This window comes from Physeter macrocephalus, chromosome 20 (assembly GCF_002837175.3).
Source record: "Physeter macrocephalus isolate SW-GA chromosome 20, ASM283717v5, whole genome shotgun sequence".
NCBI classification, from domain to species: Eukaryota; Metazoa; Chordata; class Mammalia; order Artiodactyla; family Physeteridae; genus Physeter; species Physeter macrocephalus.
The window spans coordinates 107,136,362-107,163,597 of record NC_041233.1 but is presented as its reverse complement, the minus strand read 5'-3'; the positions used below and the strand labels follow the sequence as shown (position 1 = coordinate 107,163,597).

The window sequence follows — 27,236 nt, the reverse complement described above, 5'->3', positions numbered from 1 at the left end:
CCAAGAGTACAGGCTCTGCTCCTCTCCTTTTCCTCATTGTTCCTGCAGAGAAGATAGTTTGTTTTTAGACAGTTTGACAGACATTTTAAGGAGACTACTAGAGAGGGATTTCTTGTTGCCACCATTGTCCGGCTTCTCTCAGTGCTCCTCCCTGTTGTGTGAGTTTAGTCAGAGACACCTTTCTTATCTTGCGTTATCGTGTTCGTTTACTAAGGCTGTGTGACAGAGTGCCGCAGAGTGAGTGGTTTAAATAAGAGAAACATTTTCTCTTGGTTCTGGAGTCTCAAAGTCTGAGATCCAGGTGTCGGCAGGGTTGGTTTCTTTTCAGGGCAGTGATGGAAGAATATGTTTCAGGTCTCGCTTCTTGGCTCTTAGATGAGAGTCAAGCAGTACATCTTTGGCAGGACATCTGCAAAGACCTGTTTCCAGGTAAGGTCACATTCACAGGTACCAGGGTTTAGGACTTAAACGTATCTTTTGGGGGGACACAGTTCAACCCGAAACATTATAACCGGTAAGTTCAAGATAGCATTGTAGGGACTTCCCTGGTGGGGCAGTGGTTAAGAATCTGCCTGCCAATGCATGGGACATGGGTTTGAGCCCTGGTCCGGGAAGATCCCACATGCCACGGAACAACTAAGCCCGTGCACCACAACTCCTGAGCCCGTGTGCCACAACTACTGAAGCCCATGCACCTAGAGCCCGTGCTCTGTACCAAGAGAAGCCGCTGCAATGAGAAGCCTGCGTACAACAACGAAGAGTAGCCCCCGCTCGCCACAACTAGAGAAAGTCCGTGCGCAGCACTGAAGAACCAACGCAGCCAAAAATAAATAAATAAATTTATTAAGAAAAAAAGAGGTAGCATTGTAGTTCCTCTTTCGTGAAAATGCTAGAAGCATTTATTTTCAGTGAGCTCTATAACCACATTAAGATTTGCCACATTACTCTTCTTTTGGGCTAATTCTGTTACCAGTAGTTAGCTTTTCCTAAATTAGTCTCTTTTAAGTCTGTGATAGGGTTTAGATTAAGAAGTAAAATCTCAGAAAAAAGTTGGGCAGCTAAAACCATATAGGCGATTTCAGCTACCGTGTGTCTTCATGTCCAGAACAAAGACAGGTTTCATGGAATCAGTATTCTAGCAAACTGTGTGGGTCTGTATAAGAATGAGGGGAAGTATAAGTGACCAAAAAAAGGTAAATTGGATTTCATCTAAAGTTAAAAATTTGTGTCTTCCGCAAGAAAGTAAAAAGACAACCCTCAGAATAGGAGAAGGCATTTGCAAATCATGTATATGATATAGCGCTTGTATCCAGAATATATAAAGAACTCATACAACTCAGTAATCAAAAGACAACCCAGTTGGGTAATGGGCAAAGGATTTGCATAGGCACTTCTCCAGAGAAGATATACAAATGGCTAATGAGCACATGAAAACATGCCCTACCTCATTAGACATTAGGAAAATGCAAAGGAAACCTAATATGAGATACCACTTCACACCCACTAGAGTGGCTAAAATAAAAGACAGAGGGTGACGCAGTGTCCAGGAATGAAGTATAGCAATCTAGGGTGTAGATAATGGTGGTGAAAAGGAAGGGATTGATAAGGAAGGTTATAAAGGAAAGACAGCCTAGTTGGTAACTAATTGGATGTGGAGAGGGATCAGATGGTGGGACATTATGGCACTGGTACCGCCTGCTGCCTTTACAGGTGAGGACGTGGCTGTCCAGAGCTTACGTCTGAGGTCCCAGCTCCTAGTCTGCTGCCGTTCCCGTGAGGTCCCGCTGCTTCAGCTTGGTGAGATGAGGTTTGGGTGCAGAAGAAAAAGTGCGGGAGCTGGAGTTTAGGAGGCCTTGGTTCTCTTGCCAGCTTCCCAGTGAGACCTGGGCACGTCCTTCACTTGTCTAGGCCTCAGTTTCCTCAGTCTTCAGGTTGCCTGCTCTTGGTGATCATAAAGGGTTTCTCAGTGAAGACACTCAAAGAGTCAGGGGATGTGTAGGGGTCTGGGTCAGGGGTGAGAGAGCTCACCTCCTGGGCGTTGTGGACCTGGGACGACAGGAGGGTGGAGAAGTGCCCATCCGGCGTTTCTAAGCTGGGATTCACGCTGTGGGGAGAGAGCAACCCTGAGGAGAAGTGCTTGGAAGTGACAACATGGAGGTAATAGTTAATCGTCTCCTAGTTCTGTGTATCTTTGCACAGCCCGTTGTTAGGGAGGGATAATGTGTTAAGAGTCTGAAGTGACTTCCCTCATAAATAATACCATCTGCTGTCTCACTCTTAAAGTTCATGTGTAGGTGGTTTCAATTTAAAAGAATTAGGTTGTTATAATTTAAGTGCAGGTATTTTTTTTTTTTTAATAAAAAGGAAGGTCAAACTGAACATTCCCCATTGTCCTTTTTCTTTTAATAAAATGTCCAGTAACATATTATTATTGGAAAAAGTTCTTATTTCTCTGTGACCTTTGGAGTTTTGATGTACAGCTGTCACATAAAAAGTTACTCTATCTAATTCTTTCTCAAATTAATCTGTAATTTATTTCCAGACAAATGTTTTTGTGTGTGTGTGTTTTTTCCTCCCTGTAAAAGGCACTACAGAAACTTTGATTTTTTACCATTAAAAGGCTCCCCTCAAATAGAATCGCTTTGTTGTTTTTTGAGGATAGTGCGATCTAGTGAAAATATCATCGGGCGGAGAATCCGGGAAAAGCCTCAGTCTGTGTGTTAACCTCTCGTCGCCAGCTGCACCTGTCTGCACTGTTTCCTTAAACCTGGAAAATCGGGCTGTGCTCAGAGTGACAGTGTAATGATGCTGCCAGGTTGTGTGTGAGGTTGTAAGCAATTTCGTTTCCAGTGTTGTTTCTCCTTACTTCCATGTCCTCTTTGTGAGTGGGAAACTGAAGAAGTTTAAAAAAAAAGAATGACCAGATGGAAGATACTAAGAATACTTAGGATTCAAACTAGAGATGGGAACTTTATTTATGAAAATAGTATATATATGCTAAAGTATAATTTTGTTGCTACATATAAATATGTTTCAGGCAGGTCTTTTCCAACTATAATTGTTGATGATTAAGAAATGGTATGCAATTGTGAAAATATTTTGAGGGTTCAGAGGAAAAAATGCTGTATAACAAGTGGGGAGAAATTACCTGATTGTGTTTCCTCTGAAACTGTAAGGAATTAACCAGCTGACTCTGCATTGACTTTTCTCAGGATGATAGAGTAGGGTCGCGGGGGCGGGGGGGGGACCACTTTACTTTATATACACAGGAAGGTTCAAATAAGGCTTCTGAGCGTCAACAGACTCCAGCAAATTCACACAAAACTCTGCACATGTTTCAGGTTCATAGTAGATTAGTTTATCTTAAATGAAGAGCAAGTTCCTCTCTTTAACAATGTAGAAATTTCAGTTTGATTCTTTTCTTGATGGCTTTTTTCTTACGGTATTTTGATCTTTTTAAGAAATAAGGTATCGAGTGATTTTAAAAGTCTTTACAACGCCTCAGCTAGTTTAACTGCTGATACAATTCTAGGGAATGTAAATAATCATAAAAATAAAAAAGTTTTGAGACCATCTAACTCAGATCCTTGTCCTATGGGCAAGAAAATTAGGTATGATTAGAGAAGGAGGTTCTTAGAGCAAATTCATAGATATTAAACAATTTGAAGCACTTGGTCTCAGAAGTTTTAAGTCTGCTCACAAAATTTTCTTGCCTCTGACCTTATTTTATCATTCATGCTGGCCAAACATATTGACTGAGGCCTGAATTTTACCCGCTAATCACATCAACTTCTTGTTGGTGATGGAATTTGGGAGGTTTAGTAAGTCCAACTAGCTAGTTTCAGTGGACATTTTTCCATCTTCATCTTTGACTATTTGGCAGCATGTGACATTGGTGACTGCTGTCTTCCTGAGCTTTCACCTGCCCTGGCTAACACTCTGTCATTCTAGTTGTTTGTTTTGTTTTTCTGCTTGCTTATTCGTCTCTATTCAGCTTTTAGATGTTGGAATTCCTCGGGATTTGTTTCTAACTCTCATTATTTTATACCTGTGCTGTCCAATATAGTAACCATTAGCATATGTGGCTATTTAAATTAACTGAAAGTAAATAAAAATGTAAAATTTTGTTCCTCAGTCACTCCAGTTACGTTTCAAGTGTTCAGTAACCATGTGTGGCTACCGTATTGGATAGCGTGGAACATTTCCTTCATCACCAAAGTTTCCTTGGGTAGCACTGCTCTGTGTTCTTTGGTCAGTCTTTCCTTTATCTGTACGCTGATGACTTTACAAATTTCTATCTACAAAACCTCTGTTCTCTGCTTTTCTACTTACCTACTGTTTACTGCACATTTTCATTTGGATATCGAAAGACACCTCCAAATGAAAAGGTCCAGATCAGGTCCCACGTAACTGGTCATCTCCTGTAGTCTCTTGTCTCTGTGAGTGGCATTGCCATCCATCCGAGTAAGTCAGAAACCCAGGAGTCCTCCTTGTTCATTCCTTCTCCATCATCCACTATATCTAGTCCATTATCGTCCCACAGACTGACCTCCTAAATATATCTCAACTCGGCTCTTTCTCTGCACCACCGTTTTCCACCACCCGTCTCTCTCGAACTAAGGCCGTAGCTCCCTAATTGGTTTCCTTGTATCCACTCCTGCCCCCATTCAATTTATTTTTCATACTGAAGCCAGAGTGATTTTTAAAAAATACAGATCTTCATCATGCCACCCCCATGCTTACTTTTCATTGTCTTCCCACTGTTCTTAGACTAACAACCCTCCGATGTGAAACCTACAAGGTCCTGCTTGCTCTGGCCCCGTCTCTATCTTCAGCCTCATCTCTGCCAGTCCACCCCCTCCCTCCGAACTCCAGCCACACTCACTTTTCTGTTTCCTCAACTCACCCCAATTCCTCCCGCCTCATTTTCTTGGCACGTTCTGTTTCTTCTTCTTGGAATGCTGCCCTACACTCAGTATCACTCTGCCTAGTTAACTCCTACTTATCCTTCATATTTTATCTTGAATTTCTCGGCTTTGTTCACAACACCTCCCCCCGCCCCCCGCTGATACTGGGTAGATGAAAGACCACCTGAGTTCATAGGACCCTTCGCGTCAGTAGAGAAAGGACTCTGAAGGATATCTTAATCACCAGAAGTAGGTCTTCAGTCACTCAGCAAACATCTTTCGAGTGCCATTATGTATGAGGCACAGCTGTGCAATGCATGGAACTGTCCCCGACCTTCAGGAGATCATAGTCCGGTGAGGAGACAGGTGGATACACAAACAAAATCACAGTACAATTTGATAAATTCAGTGAGTGTTGCAGGTTCAGGATTGAGTAGTGGCACATATGTGTGGAGTGTCAGCTCTACCTGGGCCAGAGCTCAAGAAAGGCGCTCTCTTAAGGGTAGCAGAGTTGAGTCAGAAAGATTGAGTGGCTCTCATCGCCTTTGGGCTTGTCGGGTGGCTGCTGCCACGTGTGCGTTTGTATGTGGGTTATGTCAGCTGAGACACTGTGCAGGTGCTTGGGATGTAATGGAGAGATGAGCCTTGGGAAGACAGGGGCCGATCCTAAAGGGCCTTGTGAGCTGTCCTGAGAAGTTTGGGCTTAACCCTGGAGACCAGTCATTCTCAAACTATAGTGTGTGTCAGAATCACCTGGAGGGCTTGTTAAGATGCAGGTTTCTGGGCCCCAAAGTCTGGGATTCTGTGGCTCTGAGTGGGCCCTGAAAGTTTGCATTCCTCACAGGTTCCCCAGAGACGCTGGTGTTGCTTATCCAGTAACCACACCGTGAGAACCGCTACTGTAGAGCCAGTGATCTGTTCGCATTTGCATTTTAGTGCCCAACTCTAGCTTTTTATTTACAATTAGAACAGCCCAGATAGTTGAGAAGTGGTCTGGTAAAATTAGCTGGCTGCTAGGGTCTCAATAATCGTGTTCCCCCAGAATCCTTTCGTTGAAATCCTAACATCCGAACTTGATGATATTAGGAGGTGAGGCCTTTGGGAGGTGCTTAAGTCGTGACAGTGGAGCCCTCATGAATGGACTTGGTGACTTATAAAAGAGGCTGCAGAGAGATCCCCAGCCTCTCCCATCGTGTGAGGACACAGCAAGAAGGTGGCAGTCTGCCACCGACAAGAGGGCCTTCACCAGGACTCAACTGTGGTGGCACCCTAATCTTGGATTCCCAGTCTCCAGACTGTGAGAAATACATTTCTGTTGTTTATAGCCAGGCGATCTGTGGTATTTGGTTATAGTTGCCCGAACTAAGATACTGGCCAAGTGTAGGAATTCTAGTAGTAATGGAACATATGCTACATTTTCCCTGCAGTTGGATGTGAATGAGCCCAGTATTTCAGCTCCCTTTAAAGCTTTCCCCCACCCCACTGCTGTTCTGGATCCTGAAATGTTATCAAGAATAGTTAAAGTGATAACTAATTAGGAACCTGCTGTACAGCACAGGGAACTCTACTCAGTACTCTGTAATGGCCTATATGGGAAAGGAATCTAAAGAAAAAGGGTGGATATATGTATACGTATGACTGATTTCACTTTGCTGTATACCTGAAACTAACACACAACGTTGTAAATCAACTATACTCCAATAAATATTAAAAAACAAAACAAAACACACAAGCTGTAGGAAATAAAGGATCCTCTGTGGACAAACAGACCCTGCAAATTAACAAGACTTCTGACTAATGATACAGAAACATTAAATGAATAGTTAAAGAAGAAAAAAGAGTAAAGTGATTCAAGAGTAGTATTTATTCAGCTGACTGCAGAGAGGGACATAATGTTGATTTGAGTCTGATAGAAACTGCCGTATATAAATACTGCACTCTTGGGGGTGACGTGCTCATAGTATAGATTGGGAGGTGTTGGCAACATTGTGTGTATCTTGTTTAGAGTGTAAGTAAAGAGTTTTGGAACTGAATGTGTCAAGCAGAAGTGTAGAAGAACTTCAGACTATATTGAGTATGTACATACACACAGTTACTTGTTGATGAGAACCATAATGATTTCCATTAGGAATTATTATTAAAAAAAAAAATTTATGTATTTATTTATTTTTTGGGCTGTGTTGGGTCTTCGCTTCTGTGCGAGGGCTTTCTCTAGCTGCGGCGAGCGGGGGCCTCTCTTCATTGCGGTGCGCGGGCCTCTCACTGTCGTGGCCTCTCTTGTCGCGGAGCACAGGCTCCGGACGCACAGGCTCAGCGGCCATGGCTCACGGGCCCAGCCACTCCGCGGCATGTGGGATCTTCCCGGACCAGGGCTCGAACCCACGTCTCCTGCATCGGCAGGCGGACTCTCAACCGCTGCGCCACCAGGGAAGCCCAGGAATTATTTTTTTAAAATAATATTTCTCATCTGATTTGGGATGTAAAGATGTCCCTCCCTGAAAGAAGGAGCTACTCTGTAGACTCTAGCGGACTTGTCAGAGTCCTTTCTAATGCTCTGTGATCTGACTTCCTGGCATTGCAGTAATTTGACACGGTTTCTAATTTATGGCAGAACACCCCAGGCCATTGCTGCACGGCGCTTGCCAGGGTTTCCCTCTGACCAGCCCTGAGGCTCTGCGGGCGGCAGCGTCCAGAGCCTGCGGTTCCTTCCCCAACATCCAGCACAGCCCCATCCCTACCTGCCTTGCGGGCCCGAGGGCTCAGGGCACTTCCATTGCACTCTCTGCAGAGAGTGTAATTTTATATAGTTACGTATAAATAATTTTATATCCAACTCTGCTCCCACCCCCGTTCCCCCAGAAAACTTTAGTCATCTTCCTTTCTAAGACCTGCATTTACACGAGTAAAGTTCAGGTCCAGAGATGTTAAACAGGTACCTGGTTAGTCACACGCTGATCGGGAGCTTGAACCCACATCTCCTGGACTTTAGTCCTGGACTCTTCCCACTGCACTGCTCACTCACACAGGCAGATGCTATGCGAGTCATGCTCAAAACTTAGAAATCGTATGCGTCAGAACTGCGTTCCAAGTGTCTATCTTCTGTCTGTTCAAGTCACAGTTCTAATGTGGGAGAAGAGTTCTCCCGGCAGTTTGATGTGTGGATTTAACTGACAGGACACTATTATTTAAAAAATCTATTGCAAGCATGCTGGAGGGCCTTAAACCAAAGGAAGTACTGGAAGTTTCAGCCCTTGAGATGTTTAAAGGAAGGAGATAGAAGGTGCGCTGTAGGCTCCCTGACTCGGCCTTGCCTGGCCCCTGAGGCCCCTGTATTCTTCTCCACTATAACGTGAGAGGCTCCACCATCAGCTCCTGCTATAGGATCTCTGCTTATTCCTCAAATATACTTTCTACTAAAGGGGAGTGACACACTCCAGACTTTGAAATTTCCGGTGTTTGGTGTGATAAGAGAATCCCACTTGTAAAAAAGAGAACATTCCGGCCTCGAGTTGAAAAGAAAGGTAAACATTGTTTTATTTCCTGGGCAGCTTTTGAGGTGATTTTCTGATAACTTTGAAGAAGTTTGTGACGATCAGGAACTACTGAGAATTGCCATCAGCTTCACAGTAAGAAGGAAGCACCATTTCTCCTTTGGAAACTGGACTCGTCCCTGAGTAAATCCGTACCTGTTTCTTGAACCCTCTTTTCAAGGGGGTTTACTGAAACTTGTATTTCAGTGTACAAGAAAGGTTCAAAGACTTGTTATCCTGTCGGTGGTGTTTCCTAGCGAGGAACCCCCTAATCCCTTCCCTTGATTGCGTGGGGTATGTGAGGAGACCTGTGCATCGTGGGGGACAGAACCCAATGCTGGCGAGCCAGGGGGTAGTGTGGCCTTGCCTTCTGCACTCTCACGGGAGCTGTGCCTCTGTATTAATACTTCTCAGTGGGGTAGGAGGACAGGGGCATTTGACAAGGTCTAGAGACATTTTTGGCTGTCACACAGGGGGAAAGGGATGCTACTGGCATCTAGTGGTAGAGGCCAGGCATGCTGCTAAACATCCCACAATATTACAGGACGGCCCCACAGCGCAGATTCATCCACCCAGAATGTCCCTGGTGCCCAGGCTGAGAGACCCTGCTGTGTGTTGTCCGTGGAATTCCTCAATCGACCTGCCGAGGCTGTTGCAGTTAGGCTATGCCTTGGAATTTGATAGCGCACTATGAGAAAAGAAATACTCTATTGTTGATACTTCTGAGTACTTGAAAAATAACAGCGGTGCCGTTTGAATCCAGTTATACTTGTGCTACTTCTGGAGCCCTTGGTTTGCACTGTAGGTTACTTTACCCTCCTTTGCCACATTGGAAATAGTACCTAACAGTTGTCCCCTGGTGTTTTGGTTTTACTGCAGGTCACTTTACTTACTTAAGGAAGAACTATATCATAGGCAGAAGGCTTACAGCAAAAAGCAGTTCTGTGATGTTGTTCATAGGTCCTCTGAAATATCCTTATAGGGTTCGCCTAAGGTCTAATCCAAATGTCTTTTTCCGCAAATGACCCCCTTTCCTTTTGCTCTGACCTCAGTAGAATCTAGACTCTCTAGGAAGGAAAACAGTAGACATTTATAATTAATTAATTGTTTTAGAAGATTATATCACTCGTGTGTTCTTCTTGGCACCCATGTAAAGAGCCACTGCCACCCATTGTATCACGTGCCACTGTTTGTGGTCTCGGCTTTCTTTTTTTTTTTTTTGCGGTACGCGGGCCTCTCACTGTTGTGGCCTCTCCCGTTGCTGGAGAGGCTCCGATGCGCAGGCTCAGCGGCCATGGCTCACGGGCCCACCTGCTCTGCTGCAGGTGGGATCTTCCCGGACCGGGGCACGAGCCCGTGTCCTCTGCATCGGCAGGCGGACTCTCAACCACTGCGCCACCAGGGAAGCCCTCGGCCTTCCTTTTTAATCTGGATTAAACATTGTGTGGTTAAGCGGTTTTTAACAGTGTGCCGCATTACCTAGGTCTCTTCAGAGAGACAGCTGCAGGAGTCTTGCTTGAGCTGGGCAGTGCATCTTCCACCCTCTTGCGGGCACTTCTCTTGGCGTGAAGATTTCTTGCATGGACGGGTTCTCAGGTCACAAAGAAGCATATTCATCTGCATCGCTGGATTTACTGGGACTTTTGCACAGCAGTCGCGTGCGCTGCAGGAGCGCCCTGTTAGTCATTTAGCCCTGAACATGGCATTCGTTTTCTGAGGCAAAAATAAACAGAATTGTCTAAGCAACAAGTTGCTGTAGCGTTTGTTAGCAACAAGCTTTGTCATCAGACAATGGCTTTGTCTTGCCCTTAACAAACAGAATGCATTCACGTGAGCAGGGGACACTCAGGCAGGACTCCAGAATGTTTTCTCAGCTCTGCAGCTGGGTTTTAGGGGAAGATTTATTCTCTTTCTTCCTTCCCTTTGGAATTTGTCTCAGTTTTTGTCCTTTTAGAAAGACTTTTAAGCCTTCTCAGGAGAAGAATTTGGTTGTTGTTAAATGTGTGTCAGTTTCTTTCTCTATATCTTTCTTTTTATTAGTCTGTTTTAACCCCAAATTAAAATTGCAGTCTAGGTTTATTCTATAAAAGGCAAGTTTTTGTCCCCCAATTTTAAAGTAGGTTAAATGTCATGTACAAAATTTAGAGTTTAAGGGTATATGTTTAGAATGTTTAAAGTAAATGTAACCAATGCAAAATAGTTTAAGGATATATGCTTTAAATCTATTTAAAATAACTGTAATCAATGCAGAATAGCGGAACATAACTGTAGGAGTTTAAGCGCCTTAGAATCTAAGTATGATGGAAATAACATGAGCTTTGGAGGTAGAAAAATAAATGAAAACTTTTCTGAAAAATTCACTATTCCCAGCATGTATTTCTTTAGGTACACACACAAATAGTTTTAGTTTGCAATAGGCTAATTTGGGGACGGACTACATTTACTTTTGTCTTCCCACTAAGGAGGCTCTGAAATATGCTTTTTTCCCCTCGAGATGAGTGCCGAGTTAAGTTCTTTGGTCAGGGCCTCTCTGTCAGCCAAGAATAGGATATGCTGAGAAACCATCATTGAAGTCAAATGAAAATGTCTCCTCAGCACATGTATGAAAAACATCCTGTAATACCTCACAGACCCTCCTGAGCGAGGCTGACTGTTGACTTGAAGTCTGCCTGTGACCGTTGGTGATAAATATCAGAAAAAGCTGCTCTGAAAGACAGTGTTTTGTGGTCCTTGCCTGAGTTTTTCCAGTTGATTGTTCAGCCTGCCCAGGCGCTATTATAAGCATCTGCACGATTGACTGTGTGACACGAGGGCAGTGACGACACCCTAAGGAATTGGAGGTCTCCCTAGGTGTGTAAAACTTCACTTAGACTCTGTGTCTGGGGCACCGAGAAACACAACACCAACTCTCTTGTATTGTCGCCAGTTCCAGTCTAAGTCAGGTGTGTGCTGACTCACCTCCAGAGCTGTGCTCTGACCTGCCCAGGAAGGTTTATACCCATCCAGAGGTCGCCTTGGCCCTGGACACCACCTGAAACAGTCCCGCCGTGTTTCTGAAGTGAGCTTGCTCTTCCACTTTCCACAGTGGCTTTCACACTTTGCCCACTTTCCTCAGGCCTCTGTCCCCTCCCCCTTTTTGCGCACCTCCCTCTGAGCAGATAACCTCCCTCGCCACTTCCAGAAAACAGAAACCCTAGGAAGGGAACTGCTCCAGCTCTCGGCCACCAGCTCCCAATTTGCTTGTGTCTGCATCCATTGCTGTGCCTTCCGTGTTACCACAGTGGAGGAGGTGGCCTTTCCCAAAGCCAGCCTCCTCAGGTGTCTACTGGGTACCACTCCCCGTCTGTCACCTTTTTTTCTTTTAACTGGTTCCTGCTCATCAGCATAAAAACCAGCTCATTTCTTGCCCATTTAAAAAAAAAAAAAAAAGAAAAATGCCTTCCCTCAACCCAGCCCTTCCCTGCCTTCAGGTGTGTATGCAAAGCCAGTCTGTTGTCCACAAGGAAATGCTCAGCACTTATCGTTTTTAAAAATTAATTTCGTGTGAGTCTTTTGCTTTTTATAAGTCATATAATGTCAGCTTAAGGAAACAAACCATTGTATATGTTTTTGAGGTGATTTTCTTTTTTTAAAAATAAATTTATTTATTTGTTTTTGGCTTGTTGGGTCTTCGTTGCTGCGGGCAGGCTTTCTCTAGTTGCGGTGAGCGGGGGCTACTCTTCGTTGCGGTGTGCAGGCTTCTCATTGTGGTGGCTTCTCTCGTTGCAGAGCACGGGCTCTAGGCGCATGGGCTTCAGTAGTTGTGGCACACAAGCTTCAGTAGTTGTGGCTCGCGGGCTCTAGGGCGCAGGCTCAGTAGTTGTGGCGCACGGGCTTAGTTGCTCCGTGGTGTGCGGAATCTTCCCAGACCAGGGCTCGAACCCGTGTCCCCTGCTTTGGCAGGCGGATTCTTAACCACGGTGCCACCAGGGAAGCTCATTGTAAATGTTTTTAAATTAGATTTTTAAAAAGTCTCGGAATCTTCGCAGACCAGGGCTCGAACCCGTGTCCCCTGCTTTGGCAGGCGGATTCTTAACCACGGTGCCACCAGGGAAGCTCATTGTAAATGTTTTTAAATTAGATTTTTAAAAAGTCTCACTAAGACCATGTAGCTCGTGGTGGCAGAGCCCGAATTCTAGTCTGATTCCAGACTCTACTGACAACTGTCTACTGCATTTGACGTGGAGGTCCACTAGCGATCTTGGCCACAGGAGATTTGTTGGAGGGGAGGGCTAGACACCGTAACAGAGTAAGTTGAAGAATGGGAGTGGGGAGACTCACCCTGGTTCTCTCCTTCACGGCCAGAGTTCTGGACAGAGCACAGTACCTGATCCACAGCAAGCACTCAGCAAAATGTCAGCTATGTTGTGTTGACCTCTCGGCAACATTTGACACAGATCGTACATCCACTCAACACATTTTATGAGTCCCTCATGTGCTGCCAGGCACTCTCGTAGGTGCTGATGGTACAGCAGTGTGTGAACAGACAAAACGCTACCTTTATGAGGACGTACAGGATAACTAAGTCGAATACGCAGTATGGCAGTCGTGCTGTAGAACAGGGGTCCCCCAACCCCCTGTCAGGAGCCGGGCTGCCCAGCAGGAGGTAAGCGAGCGGCAGGGGAGTGAGCGAAGCTTCATTGGCTGGCCCATCGCTCGCATCACCGCCTGGACCATCACCCCCCCCACCCGCCGTCTGTGGAAAAGCTGTCTTCCACGAAACCCGCCCCTGGAGCCAAAAAGCTTGGGGACCGCTGCGCTAGAGAAGGAAGGACGGGAGAAGACTGGTGTTTTAGGGTGGAGGTTGCAGGTAGAAAGAGAGTGGCCGGGGAGGTCTTCCCTGAACCCTGAACTAGGGACCTGAAGTGGGCGGGGAACTGAGCCAGGCAGATTCCTGGGGGATGAAGGGGCCAGGCTGAGAGGATGAATAGTAAAGCCCCGAGCAGGGAGCTACCCAGTGTGTCCACGAAGCTGGTCACCGTAGACCACGTAGTGTGTGACTCCATTCATACGAAGCGTCCAGGATGGGCAGTCCAGAGACAGCCCTATAACGTAGTGTTTCACTATTTTTATAGGTTATACCCCATATAAAGTTGTTATAAAATATTGGCTATATTTCTTGTGCTGTATGTTATATCCTTGTAACTTATTTATTTTATAACTGGTAGTTTGTACCTCTTAATCCCCTTCACCTATGCTGGCCCTCCCCATACTCCTCTTCCCTCTGGTAACCACTAGTTTATTATCTGTATCTGTGAGTCTGTTTCTGTTTCGTTACATTCATTCGTTTGTTTTAGTTTTTTTAGATTCCACATATAAGTGAAAACATATAGTATTTGTCTTTTTCTGTCTGACTTATTTCACTAAATATAATAGCCCCCAGGTCCATCCATGTTGCAAATGGCAAAATTTCATTCTTTTTATGGCTGAGCAATATTCCATTATATATATTGGGTGGGTCAAAAAGTGCCTTTGGTTTTTTAAGTAAAAATAAAAGACACATTTTTCATTTTCACCAAGAACTTTACTGAACAGTGTATTCATCCTTTTGTTCTACTACCTTCTGCCATTTTTCAGGCAACTTCATAATTCCACCTTCCCAAAGCTTATCTTTTTGAGCAAAGAACTGTTCCAGGTGCCTTTTACAGTCTTCCAGGGAACTGAAATTTTTTCCATTAAGAGAAGTTTGTAAAGATTGAAATAAGTGGAAATCTGAAGGTGCAATGTCTGGTGAATACAGCAGATGAATCAGAACTTCCCAGCCGAACTGTAACAGTTTTTGCCTGGTCATCAAAGAAACACTCAGTCTTGCGTTATCCTGATGGAAGATTATGTGTTTTCTCTTGACTAATTCTGGACGCTTTTTGTCGAGTGCTACTTTCAGTTGGTCTAATCAGGAGTAGTGCTTGTTGGAATTAATTGTTTGGTTTTCCGGAAGGAGCTCATGATAGAGGAACTCCCCTCCAATCCCAACATATACACAACATCATCTTCTTTGGATGAAGACCAGCCTTTAGTGTGGTTGGTGATGGTTCCTTTCGCTTGCCCCACGGTCTCTTCCATTCCACATTATTGTACAGTATCCACTTTTCATCGCCCGTCACAATTTTTTTAAAAAACGGAACGTTTTCATTACGTTTCAGTAGAGAATCGCATGCGGAAATATGGTCGAGAAGGTTTTGTTTTGCTTCACTTACATGCAACCCAAGCATCAAAGCGATTAACATAAAACCAAGCAGGTGCAAATGATTTTCAATGCTCGGTTTGGATATTTTGAGTATGTCGGCTATCTCCCGCGTGGTATAACATTGATTTGTTCTAAATTAATGTCTCGATTTGATCGCTCTCAACTTCAACTGGTCTACCCGCCCGTGGAGCATTGTCCAGCAAGAAATCTCCAGCACAGAACTTCGCAAACCACTGTTGACACGTTCGATCAGTCACAGCATCTTCTCCATATACTGCACAAATCTTTTTTTGCATTTCAGTTGTGTTTTTACCTTTCTTGAAATGATAAAGAATGATATGCCAAAAATGTTGCTTTTTTCTTTCATTTTCAATATTAAAATGGCTACACAAAAATTCACCAATCTTGATAAGTCTTTTTTTTAAATGCACGCTGATGTGACAGCTGTCACATACAATCTAACGAAATTGTTTCAAATGAAGTTAAAGACAACTAAGTGCTACTGGAGCCATCTTACGGAAAAAACAAACAAACCTTTTGGCCCACCCAGTGTATATGTGTATCACATCTTCTTTATCTGTTCATCGGTTGATGGTCACTTAGGTTGCTTCTGTATCTTGGCTGTTGTAAGTAGTGCTGCTATGAACATTGGGGTGCATATATCTTTTTGAAATAGTGTTTTCATTTTCTTTGGATACATACTCAGGAGTGGAATTGCTGGGTCATATGGTTGTTCTATTTTTAATTTTTTGAGGAACCTTCATATTGTTTTCCATAGTGGCTGTCCTTTAGTACCCACTGCTGCTCAGAATGTACCACATCAGACATTAATTTGGCCCACAGTTGCTGTGTTCCCTCTTTTGTACCTTGTCCTCTGATCAGTGTACTATCCATCTATCTCATTCAAGGTAAAGAAACTGCTGCCATGAAGGCTGATCTCCTGAGGGCCAGGAACATGAAAAGGTACATTAACCAACTGACTGTGGCAAAGAAGCAGTGTGAGAAGAGGATCAGAATCCTGGGAGGCCCTGCCTACGACCAGCAAGAGGATGGGCCCTTGGATGAGGGGGAAGGGCCTCAAAGCCAGAAGGTAGAAGTTTGTAGTTTCTTGTTTTGCCGTTTCATGTTTATTACGAACACGGGTTTAATCACATAGACAATCTTTTCACTTCTTGGTATTTAACCTAAGACATATATTCCAGAACATAGACTCACATGTTTTATGAGTCAAGTAGCTGTATTTCTTGGTGTGGGGTGCATGTGTGTGCACATGCCTGTGTGTGTTTTACTGTCCCCCTTTTGCCCTCCCACAATCCCAGAGGAGCATATTTATATTTTCAAGGGCTTAGTCAGGTTACTCACTACGAATTGGATAGAAATTACCACCAGTGAAGTAGAAGGTCTTATTGTAGGTTATTTTACTTAGCTCTGTACACAGTGCTGTGAATATGTACTCCATATCCCCATTTTACAGGTGAAGAAACAGTTGGTTTAAGTAAATTACCTAATAAGGCCACGTGGATAGGAAGAGGCAGAACTAGATAAAAACCCAGATCTAGTTGATTCACAAATCTGAGTGTAGCCCAGGACTCTGCACTTGAATGTGATAAGATTCCCTGACTTTGTTTCTCCCAGAGTTCTTGTAGAGGTCTCAGTCCATCTTTCCTTCTTGACTTCCATACTGTTTTTAGTTTGCTAAATTTTTTGGCCTGAATACAAATCAGGTTATTTCTTAAAGAGAGTAAGTATTTTATTATAGTTAAGAAGCTGTGCTACAGAGTCAGAAAGCCTGGCTTTTAATCCCAGGTCTGCTGGGGATTGACTTTGGGCAAGTTAGTTAGCCTCTCTGTACTCTATTTGTAAAGTAAGGTTAACTGTACATACCCTACAGGGCATGATAATCATTAAGTTAAATAATGCACATAAAATGGTAAGTATGGTACTTGGTGTATAATGAGCACTTACTAAACATTTGTTATTACTGGCAGTAATTATTCGGGGGTATGTTTAGTGATGTTATAAATGTAAGAGGAATCCAATTGTGATCTCTCCTTTTAGGATAAAACATCAGTCCCAAGATCCTAATTCTCCACGTTCTCATTTGTACGCCATAGATAGGCTCATGAGTGTATCGTAGATATTCGGCAGCTAGAGAATCTTGGGCCTGGGTCCCTCTTGGTAACATGTTGGGTGTTTTAAGAGCACATTTACTTACTCTTCTAGGCCTTGTGGTCCTTTTGAGTGCTTAGGGGATATATTTCCTAGAGAAAAATTAACCTGCTGGTCAAGGGGTAATATACACAAAACATAAAACTAAGTTAATAGGGTACGCATCATGAAACCAGATCCAGTGGGTTTGGGAGATAGTGAAAAAGGAGTAAATAAAAATCCCTGGGGCTTCCCTGGTAGCGCAGTGGTTGCGCGTCCACCTGCCGATGCAGGGGAACCGGGTTCGCGCCCCGGTCTGGGAAGATCCCACATGCCGCGGAGCGGCTGGGCCCGTGAGCCATGGCCGCTGGGCCTGCGCGTCCGGAGCCTGTGCTCCGCAACGGGAGAGGCCACAGCAGAGGGAGGCCCGCATACCAATACCACAAAAAAAAAAAAAAAAAAAAAAAAAAAAAAAATCCCTGAAGGGGAATAAAGAACAATCTGCTTCATAGGCTACCTTCCAGCCTGAAATACTTCATGGCCTTCGGCATATGAGACATCCAACAGGACAATTTTTTGTCTTCTGCCCAGAGATTATTGATTGTGGCATCAGCCCTCCCAGAATTACCAGAAGTCTTAGGACAGAAGGAAGTGTGCTGATCCAACAGAAGGAAATTAATGCAAGAGCACAGTGTTTGCTATATGGAAGCCCTTAGTAAATGTTAATTGGTATTACATTGTCTATATATATATATATTTTTAAAAAATCATATATTTAGCAGTAGTGTCAACTTGGATCTACGCAGTCTTTTCTTTCCACTTCCACAAAACAGTCTCAGAATTACTGAGATTATTTCATCTCAAATTAGCACAATGAGATTGAGTTCATCTCACGTTAACACATTTGACTCAGAAGTGTGCAGTCTCCTTATCCTGGTCACCCAGACCCACACCATTAGTGTAGGTGTGAATCAGTGAAAGGCTTGTGTAGGCTTCAAGAGAAAATAGAAAACAAATGGAGTAGAGAACTTGGTTAATTCACCAGCTAGGATATGAGATATATCAGATGTTTAGTTAGACTTGAGATGTACTTGCTGTCATTTATTTGTATATATTTGCACTTTTAGAACTAAACATAAGAGTGTTCATAAGACACAGTAAAAGAATCTAAAAGTGGCTAATATTTTAGATGTTTTGGACTTGATTTTGCAAATATGTGGATTTGTATCTAACTTGAAATTCATTTGAATCCATGAAATTATACTGGGAAGACTTCCTTAGAATTGTTGAGTGTCTTTCCTGCCCAGCTCCTCCCCATGTTAAAAATGGATTGCTGTCTGAGTGATCTGTCATTCCTAGCCAGAGTCGATATGGGAGCCTTCAGACTTCTTTGGAGCCTGTACAGTTAGGATTTGTACCTAAAAATGCTTCACTGGTAGGTTTACATAAAGTGAGGATACATGCTACGGTCTCCCAAAGTTAGTAAACTAAATCCTAAATATTAATAGTCCGTAGCAAGGGATCAGACTATTTTGATTACTTAGTTATCAAAAATTGTTAGAAAAATGCCTGCCCCTTTCTGCCCACAAAACAGATTGAGGACTTACTGTCAGTGGCAGTAAGAGTTGAACATGCATTGATCATATGCACTTGATTTTAGAAAGATCTTAACTGGTAACATTTCTGAAATTTTTCCAATCGCCACAATATTAATTTTAAAAATCTTAAATGTAAGTTTTCCTTTCGTTGCAGTACACATAGACATCATTTTTATTACTAATTAATAACTAAGGATATAGGAGTTAAATTCCTTCTAAATTAATTTGAGGCATTTCTCCTAGTTGAGTCATGAATTATTTTGAAGCTCATCTGCTTTCTCATATTATAGCAGTCCATACTCAAGATGGATCTCACTGTGTCTTCAGATAGTGGTTTTTCTTTTCTGTAAGCATTCAAAATAGTAAACAAAGGAGTAATTTTGATACATCTCTACAATAGTTTTATGGGCCAATTAAAATGATGCATACAAAAGATTTTTTTTAATGAATGTGATATTATAAACAAAAAGAAAAGGTATGAAATCATTTGTAGATTTCCTCAGCTATATGAAAATAGGATGGAAAGCAAAAATGCCAAATTATTAGGCTCCAGCTTCCTGGTCTTTTATATATTTCTCTTCACTTTTTCTATTATTGGCATGATTGCTTTTAGCAATACATCCCATAAGGCAGGGATTTTTGTCTGTTTCATTTCCTAGAAATGTGCCTGATACAGAGTAGATGCCAAATAAATCTTTTGCTGAATGAGTGAATGATTAATAGAAAATTGGTATTTATTGAATATGTGCATTTTGAATATTCAATAAACTTTTTAAATTTAAAATTTAGGAAGGTGAGAGAAGTACTGTATTACATTGACTATGAACTTAGAAAATGAGACATTTTTTCCTGAATGTAGAAATTAATCCATTGGAAGTTAAAGCAAACTGATATTTAAAATTTGATTTTTAAAAACTTTCTCTTAAATTCCCTTCATAGATTCTTCAATTCGAAGATATCTTGGCCAATACTTCCTACCGAGAGCACTTTCGAACGTACATGGAAAGGATGGACAAGAGAGCTCTGATTAGCTTTTGGGAGTCTGTGGAATATTTAAAGAATGCTAACAAGGTAGGATATATAGGCCCAAAGGAATATTAATCACTAGCTGATGAAAACTTGTATGTTAGGCAGTATGTCTCTGTTTCTCAATAAAGCTGTAAGATAAGATACATTAAAAGAATACTTTAAACCAAATATATTATTGGCATTATGTTCTAGCCCATAATGGTAAATAGAATTAGATTTCGTTTTTACAAAAAGTGCTTTTGAATGTGTAGTCAAGGAAAAAAGACTTACAAATATCCCCAATTACTGAATTTAGTTTCAGGTAGTTATTTTTTAACCCATTATAAAAAAGGCGTATACTTACCCACATGGCTGTTACAATAAATTTGGTCTTATCACCTATGCTTCAATCTCAGAACCCTGTTATTTTTAATATCATAATGTGCACGTTTTACACAACTGTCCTCCTTTTATTTAATTTAAAATATGATTGTGTTAAGGAAGACAAAAAATAATTTTTGGTTACAGATGCCTATTACAGCACAAAGTCCAGCAATAACCATTGTGTTTTGCACTTGGCAAGTTCTCAATATATATTTAAGAATTAAATTGAAGAATGTGAAATATATATGTGTGTATATATATATATATATATATATATATCTATAAACAGTTAGTTTCTGCTTTAAAACAAAGTGAATCAGGTATACATGTGCATATATCCCCATATCTCCTCCCTCTTGCGTCTCCCTCCCTCCCTCCCTCCCTATCCCACCCCTCTAGGTGGACACAAAGCACTGAGCTGATCTCCCTGTGCTATGTGGCTGCTTCCCACTAGCTATCTATTTTACATTTGGTAGTGTATATATGTCCATGCCACTCTTGAGAGGCTTATTAAAGTAAGCATAAACAGCACTATGTACATTAAATTACTCATTTGCACTTCATATGAATGTTGCTAGGGCTGAATACCAACTTAAAATACATCATAAATTACAAACCACTTTGGTTAAGGAACTAAATCCAGTCTCATAGTATTTTTAAATCTTAGGAATGTCTTTCATTGTTAATTTATAAGCCACAAATTACCTCATTTTACTCAATATTATATTTGCCAAATTTATTACATATTTTATTTACCAGACTTGACTACAAACTTGACTTTTGGCTGCTCTCAGAGGAATATTGAAAAGAGCAATCTAAAAAATTTTCCTAAACGACTGAAAACAAGTTGGAAAATGTCAATGCAATAAGAGGATATAGCTTCCTCAAATAGCTATATTTTGACCTAGCAACACTGATTTGGATGTAAAACTTCCGGATTGCTTGTTATATTCATAATATTCGTTAAGTCGTTTGTCTTCATTTTTTGCTACCGTCGAAGACTTTTCATAACATTTCTAGAGTTAATAAGTTGTCTGTAGCGGAAATGTACAGGTTATGTTAATGAGATGTTTGCACTTCCGAATTAGGCTTAGTACACTTAGGCGGAGACCTTGTTTAAGACCAAGCTGTGTAATACAAGCTTTATTACAATGTAGTAAGTCATCATTCTGAAGAATATTTCTCTTGCTTTCTTTAATTGTACAATTATTATATTGACTTTCTTCTGGAGTGAGAAGTTGGCATTTCTAATTATTTTTACTAGATGAAAAAGTCATACTGAATTTAGCTAATAAATTGTATTCCTGTGGAACTGAGATTTATGAGCAGGAATCCACTGCAAGAAGAGAACTGTTCTCATTCTTATTTTTTTCCTTCCAGCATTAAAAAGAAATTACATTTGTTAACTGTTCAACGTAAAGTGTTCCTTTTAAGGCACCAGTTGTTTTTTCAGGGTCTGACACTCACCCCTTGGCCCTGAATGTGCCCACAAAAGCCTTTGCACACTCATCCTACAGTCTACGTGTCTCTCTTCCACCTTTAAAGTGCAGATAATTCAGAAGAAAATAGTTTTTCTCAGAGATGGTATTTCTTACTTTCTTCATCTTCCTGTCTTTTCAGAACGAAATTCCACAATTAGTTGGTGAAATTTACCAGAATTTCTTCATGGAGAGCAAAGAAATATCTGTGGAAAAATCACTTTACAAAGAAATCCAGCAGTGTCTTGTAGGAAATAAAGGAATTGAAGTGTTCTGCAAAATCCAGGGAGACGTTTATGAGACGCTGAAGGATAGGTATTACCCTTCGTTTATCGTCAGTGACCTGTATGAGAAATTGATGATAAAAGAGGAAGAAAAACATGTCTCCCAGTTGATTTCCAACAAGGATGAAATGGTGAGTCACGTTTAATTTTCTGCTCCCTTTTGAGTGGATAAGCTTTGAATATGATTATGTGGGTGCAGATTGTGTGAGCCAGATTTGGTGTGCACCTTTATCTTTTGGCATACAGCACTTTTTTTTTTTTAACATCTTTATTGGAGTATAATTGCTTTACAATGTTGTGTTACTTTCTGCTGTACAGCACAGTGAATTCAGTTATACATATACATATATCCACTCTATTTTAGATTCTTTTCCCATATAGATCATTACGGAGTATTGAGTAGAGTTCCCTGTTTTTAAAACTTGTGAATTATCACTGTTTACTTGGTTCAAATTGAAAAAGTATAATTTCGATCTGCTTTACATTTGGTAGTATATATAAGTCCATGCCACTCTCTCACGTCGTCCCAGCTTCCCCTTCCCCCTCCCCGTGTCCTCAAGTCCATTCTCTACGTCTTAGCGTACAGCACTTTAAGTGGAACTTTAAGTTGAATTTCCTTGTTGCTTCTCGTCCTCACTTCTGTCTTCGTCCTTCTGACCAGCTGGGTACCACCACCCGGTGCTGAGTCAGAGACCGCCCCCTGCTCTGTCTGCCTGAGACACAGCTGGGTTTGACTCCTGAAAAGTGAGGGCAGAAAATCTGTGGGGTGGGACATTTGTGACCAAGTAAGAGAATCATTAGCACAACAGTCCAGCTGGAGAACAGACAAAAAGGATGGGGAAGAAATTAGGAGAGGTAGAGAATGCAGGAAGAGTCTGCAGGAAATATTTGGAGTTAAAAAAAAATCAGATGAAATTAAGATGTTTTGAAAGAAACCTTGTGCAGCCATACCTGAAGTCTAATTTTCTTATAGTGTCCTGGATCATTTTGGATTGCCCCAGTTGTCATCTCCCTTTTACTACTGATGACCTATATGAGTTTGAAGGTTTTGAAGGTACAAAGGAAAAGTGTTTTAGAATCGTCTTATATAGAAAGATTGTAATTTATCTTGGATTCTTTCTTTCTGTCCAGTTCACTGTATCTCAAGCCCTGAGGAATCAGGTACTTGTTCATGATGGTATTAGAAGCAGATGTCTCTGAACTGTTGGTAAATTCATTCATTCAGACTTTTGAAAAAAAGTTTTGTTACTTGGTTCTTTACATTTTCAGTGTATAAAACCACTGAACTAATTGGTCCAAAGCTTGTTACTCATTGCATTTCATTTTTAGGATAGCACAGCTAAAGCAAACTGATCTCTCTAGCTCAGAAATTAAAATGGTTAATATTCAAATGTTGTGAAAGGTTTGTCCAAATTATAATACCCAACAGATAAATTGAAGAAGGACTTGAACTGACAGTTAATATAAAAGGTAATAGATAGTAAACAAACATGAAAAAATGTGCAGCTTCACCTAGCATTCAAAGAAGGGTGGTATGTATCACTGATCTTTTGAAAGCTCCTAGTCTTTGTTCCAGTAGTCCCACTTCTAGAAATTTATCCTATGAAAAGAACTAAAATGTAGGAAAAAAAAGTTTATGCACAGTGGAGTTTATTTTAGTTTTGGGGAAGGCAAAAAAGCAGAATCAGCCCATAGCAATAGGGATGTGCCTCAGTATCTTATCAATTCATAGAATACTGTGCAGCCATAGCAGTTATAACCTTGAAGACTACAATACCCTCAAATATACAGCCTTGTATATTATACGAAAAAGGCAGAATACCCTCTTGAATGTATACAAGGAGTAGGCTGGTGTCATAATATATATACTCATGGACAAGGATTAGAAAGAATATACAAAAATTCATGGTGTTCTGTGATTATTAACACTTTGTTTTTCTTTGAAAAATTTCTTTTACTGTTTGTTACAATTAATAAAAATTAGAAGAAAAAGATCTGGAAGAAAGTTAAGGAGAAAATGAACCAGAAGACAGTTCTCAGCAGTTCTTTTCGTGCTGTTGCTGCTCATGAATCTAATTACTGATATGCTATTTGTTGGTAATCTGTTCAGGTTTTTCCAAATTATGTAGTCCTTTACGAATCTTAAGTCACTTTCAATGCTAACCATTTTACTTGTAAAATAATCTCCCTGTTGATTAGTAAAAATAAGGACTGAGCAAAGTGTATACTGAAAATACTTTCACTAGTGGGAATTTGGAAATTCTATTTTAATGTATTCATAGGTTCTGAAGATTAAGACATGCACATCTTTTTAAAAAAATTTATTTATTTATATTTATTTATTATTTTTGGCTGTGTTGGGTCTTCGTTGCTGTGCGCGGGCTTTCTCTAGTTGCGGCGAGCGGGGGCTACTCTTCGTTGTGGTGCGGTGGCTTCTCTTGTTGCGGAGCACAGGCCCTAGAGCACGGGGGAGTCAGTAGATGCAGCGCATGGGCTCAGTAGTTGTGGCTCGCGGGCTCTAGAGCGCAGGCTCGGTAGCGCACGGGCTTAGTTGCTCCGTGGCATGTGGGATCTTCCCGGACCAGGGCTTGAATCCGTGTCCCTTGCATTGGCAGGCAGGTTCTCAACCACTGGGCCACCAGGGAAGCCCGGAAATTCTGTTTTAAAGGGACACACAGGAATTTTTAATAATATTCTTAGGAGCCCAAAAGGAAGCCAGGTCTGAGTGTTTTTTGTCAAAGTTTTAGGCACAGAACATTTGGGTTGAGTTGGGAAGATAACTCAGTTGCCTTCCTTGTTCTGTGCAGGTTCCCTTGGGTGTACCGTTTGGGAAATAGTGGTGTGGCCTTTCGCTAGGCTATTAAGTGTTGCTTTTTTTCACTGCAATTCCAAATACCAGTTACTTTGATTCTAAATATTGATCCTTTGCTTTTTCACTTAGCTGAGAAAAAACAGTCTACTTCTAGGCTTTCTATCATGGATTCTTAGTGGAATCCAGTGCTTTGGAGCAGTGTATTGTAATGATCTAGAACCTATACTACAGGTAATACTTAGAGAATATTCCAACACTATAAGATATGGTGGTTCATGTGATGTTTTCCCCCAGGACCCGGGAGGTGAGGCTGGTGAGGAATCTGTGGAAGAAGGCACCAGTCGGATTAATGAACAAACCAGTTTTGCTGTAAACAAACTACGAGAACTAAATGAGAAACTTGACTATAAGAGGCAAGCTCTAAATTCTATTCAAAATGCATCAAAACCTGACAAGAAGGTAACTCTTCTGCTTTCAAGGTTGTCTTTAAAAGTTTCCATTTTTCTAATTTGATAAATAGTAGTTTTCAGTTTATGTTGAGAAGTGTTTCTTTAAAAAGAATTTCAACTCTAAGTTCCATTGGCTTTTTTTGTTTTTTTTTGTTTTCTGTTTTTGTTTTTGCTTCTAGTATAGAATCAGCAAAGCAGTTGTCTTTTATCTATTATGATTTGGGGTTCTTTCCCATCCTCAGCTGTAACTCTGTGTCTTTTGTCTGACTTGCCTACAGTGCCTTTGGGGAAGGGGCTGAGCTTCCCCTTGTGCCACAGTTGTTTCTGGAAGTGAGTTAACTCTGCAAGGACAATCTTAAAAATTTTTTTTCTTTTGAACACTGCAAGTACAACTTAGAGCACCTCACGGAATTATGCAAGAAATAGATTGTTTCGCTAGAAACCAACAGAATTTGAAAGTTAAAAAAATGTAAACAGCATCTCACCCTCTGGCATTCCTCACACCCAAGGGGTGGTGTGGCTTTTTGTTCTGTGTTCATGCCTCTTTGGTCGGAAAAGGAGGTTTCCCTGATGTAGGAATGGCTGGCATTCTTTGCTTTCCCAAAGTGATCTTCTCTGGCACTTTCTGAATGTGCGTTCAGAAGCCTGAGTGATGAGTAAGTGCAGGAGGCTATGCTGGTCACCATGAAGAATCAGTGAAACAGAGTCTAACACCTGCCCTTGGGGAGCAAATGTGCTGACTGTGGAACCGAACATTACAGCCCTTACTGATGATAAAATGCAGGATGTGCTTCCTGCAGGCTTTCTGAGGAGGGTCCTTGTGGGCTGCATGTTTAGGAGAGTTGAACATGCAGCCATGAGGCAAAGTTGAGGCAAAGCTGCTGTCCTCAAACTACAGAGTTGCATAACCTTATAGGTTTTCTCATTAAAAGAGATCCAAGGAGACGGTGAGCATAGAATTTTTTTTGAATTATTTGTTTTTAAAAATTGTAGCCAAGTATACATAACATAAAATTTACCATGTGTACAATTCACTGGCATTAAGTATATTCACATTGTTATATAACCAGCACCACCATCCATATCCAGAATTCCTTTTCATATTGCAAAACTGAAACTCTGTACCCAGTAAACAGTAATTCCCCATCCCCTTACCCCCAGTCCCTGGCAACCACCATTCTCCCTTTGCCTCTTATGAATTTAACTACTCTAAGTACCTCCTGTGAGTAGAATCATTCAGTGTTTGTCCTTTTGTAACTGGTTTGTTTCCCTTATCATAATATACTCAAGATTCATCCATATGTTAGCATGTGTCAGAATTTCATTCCTTTTTAAGGCCAATGTTCAATTGCATGTATATACAACATTTTGTTTATTCATTTATCCATTGATGGACACTTGGTTTGTTTCCACATTTTGGCTATGGTAAGAAATGCTGCCTTGAACATGGATGTACAAATATCTCAAGACCCTGCTTTCACTTCTTTGGGGTATTGCTGGGTCATATGGTAGTTCTAATTTTTTAGGAATCTCTGTATTGTTTTCCACAGTGACTGCACCATTTTACCTTCTCACCAGCAGCACATAAGGGTTCCAGTTTCTCGGTATCCTTACCGGCACTTGTTACTTGCTGTTTTTTGATAGCATTTGTTCTAATGGGTGTGAGGTGGTATCTCATTGTGGTTTTGATTTGCATTTCCCTAATGATTAGTAATGTTGAGCATCTTTTTATGTGCTTTTTGGCTATTTATCTGTTTTCTCTGGAGAAATGTCTATTCAAGTACGTTGCCCATTTTTGAATCAGGTTGTTTTTTGTTGTTGAGTTTTAGGAGTTCTCTATATATTCTGGATATTAGCCGCCTATCAAATAAGTGATTTGCAAATATTTTCTCCCATTCTGTGAGTTGCCTTTTTTACTGTGTTGATAGTGTTCTTTGCACAAAAATTTAAAAAATTTATGAAGTCCAGTTTGCCTATATTTTCTCTTGTTGCCTGTGCCTTTGGTGTCATAGCCAAGAAATCATGGCCAGTCATGTCAGGAAACTCCTCCATGTTTTCTTCTAAGAATTTTATAGTTTTAGCCTTATAAGTAGGTCTTTGATCTATTTTGAGTTAACCTTTGTATATGGTATTACGTAAGGGCCCAACTCCGTTGTTTTGCATGTGGTGATGATCCAGTTTTCTCAACACCATTTGTGGAAAAGACTGTCCTTTCCCACTTATGGTCTTGGCACCCTTGTTGAAAATCATTTGATCATATATGCAAGGGTTTATTTCTTGGGTGTCTATTCTATTCCATTGGTATATGTCTGTCTTTATGCCAATAGCATACCGTTTTGATTAGTGTAGCTTTGCAGTAAATTTTGAAATCAGAAAGTGTAAGTCCTTCAACTTCGTGGTTCTTCTTCAAGA

At 41.3% G+C, this 27,236-nt stretch overlaps 1 protein-coding gene across 9 annotated transcripts in view; it reads left to right on the top strand.

Moving 5' to 3' along the window:
- The window catches only part of SNX25 (sorting nexin 25), a 111,621-nt gene that overhangs the window by 63,169 nt on the left and 21,216 nt on the right, over positions 1 to 27,236 (top strand). For 7 of the 9 annotated variants that reach the window (XR_008616049.1, XR_008616051.1, XR_008616050.1 and 4 more), the window contains exons 7-11: positions 15,572 to 15,753; positions 19,349 to 19,480; positions 21,422 to 21,694; positions 22,537 to 22,617; positions 24,670 to 24,834. Coding sequence is in view for 6 of the 9 variants with exons in the window: in XM_024117349.3 (XP_023973117.2) it covers positions 15,572 to 15,753; positions 19,349 to 19,480; positions 21,422 to 21,694; positions 22,537 to 22,617; positions 24,670 to 24,834 (833 nt within the window). In the remaining 3 variants the exon portion in view is untranslated. The remainder of the gene's footprint in view (positions 1 to 15,571; positions 15,754 to 19,348; positions 19,481 to 21,421; positions 21,695 to 22,536; positions 22,618 to 24,669; positions 24,835 to 27,236) is intronic. The other 2 variants (XM_055080800.1, XM_024117350.3) reach the window with 1 other exon arrangement.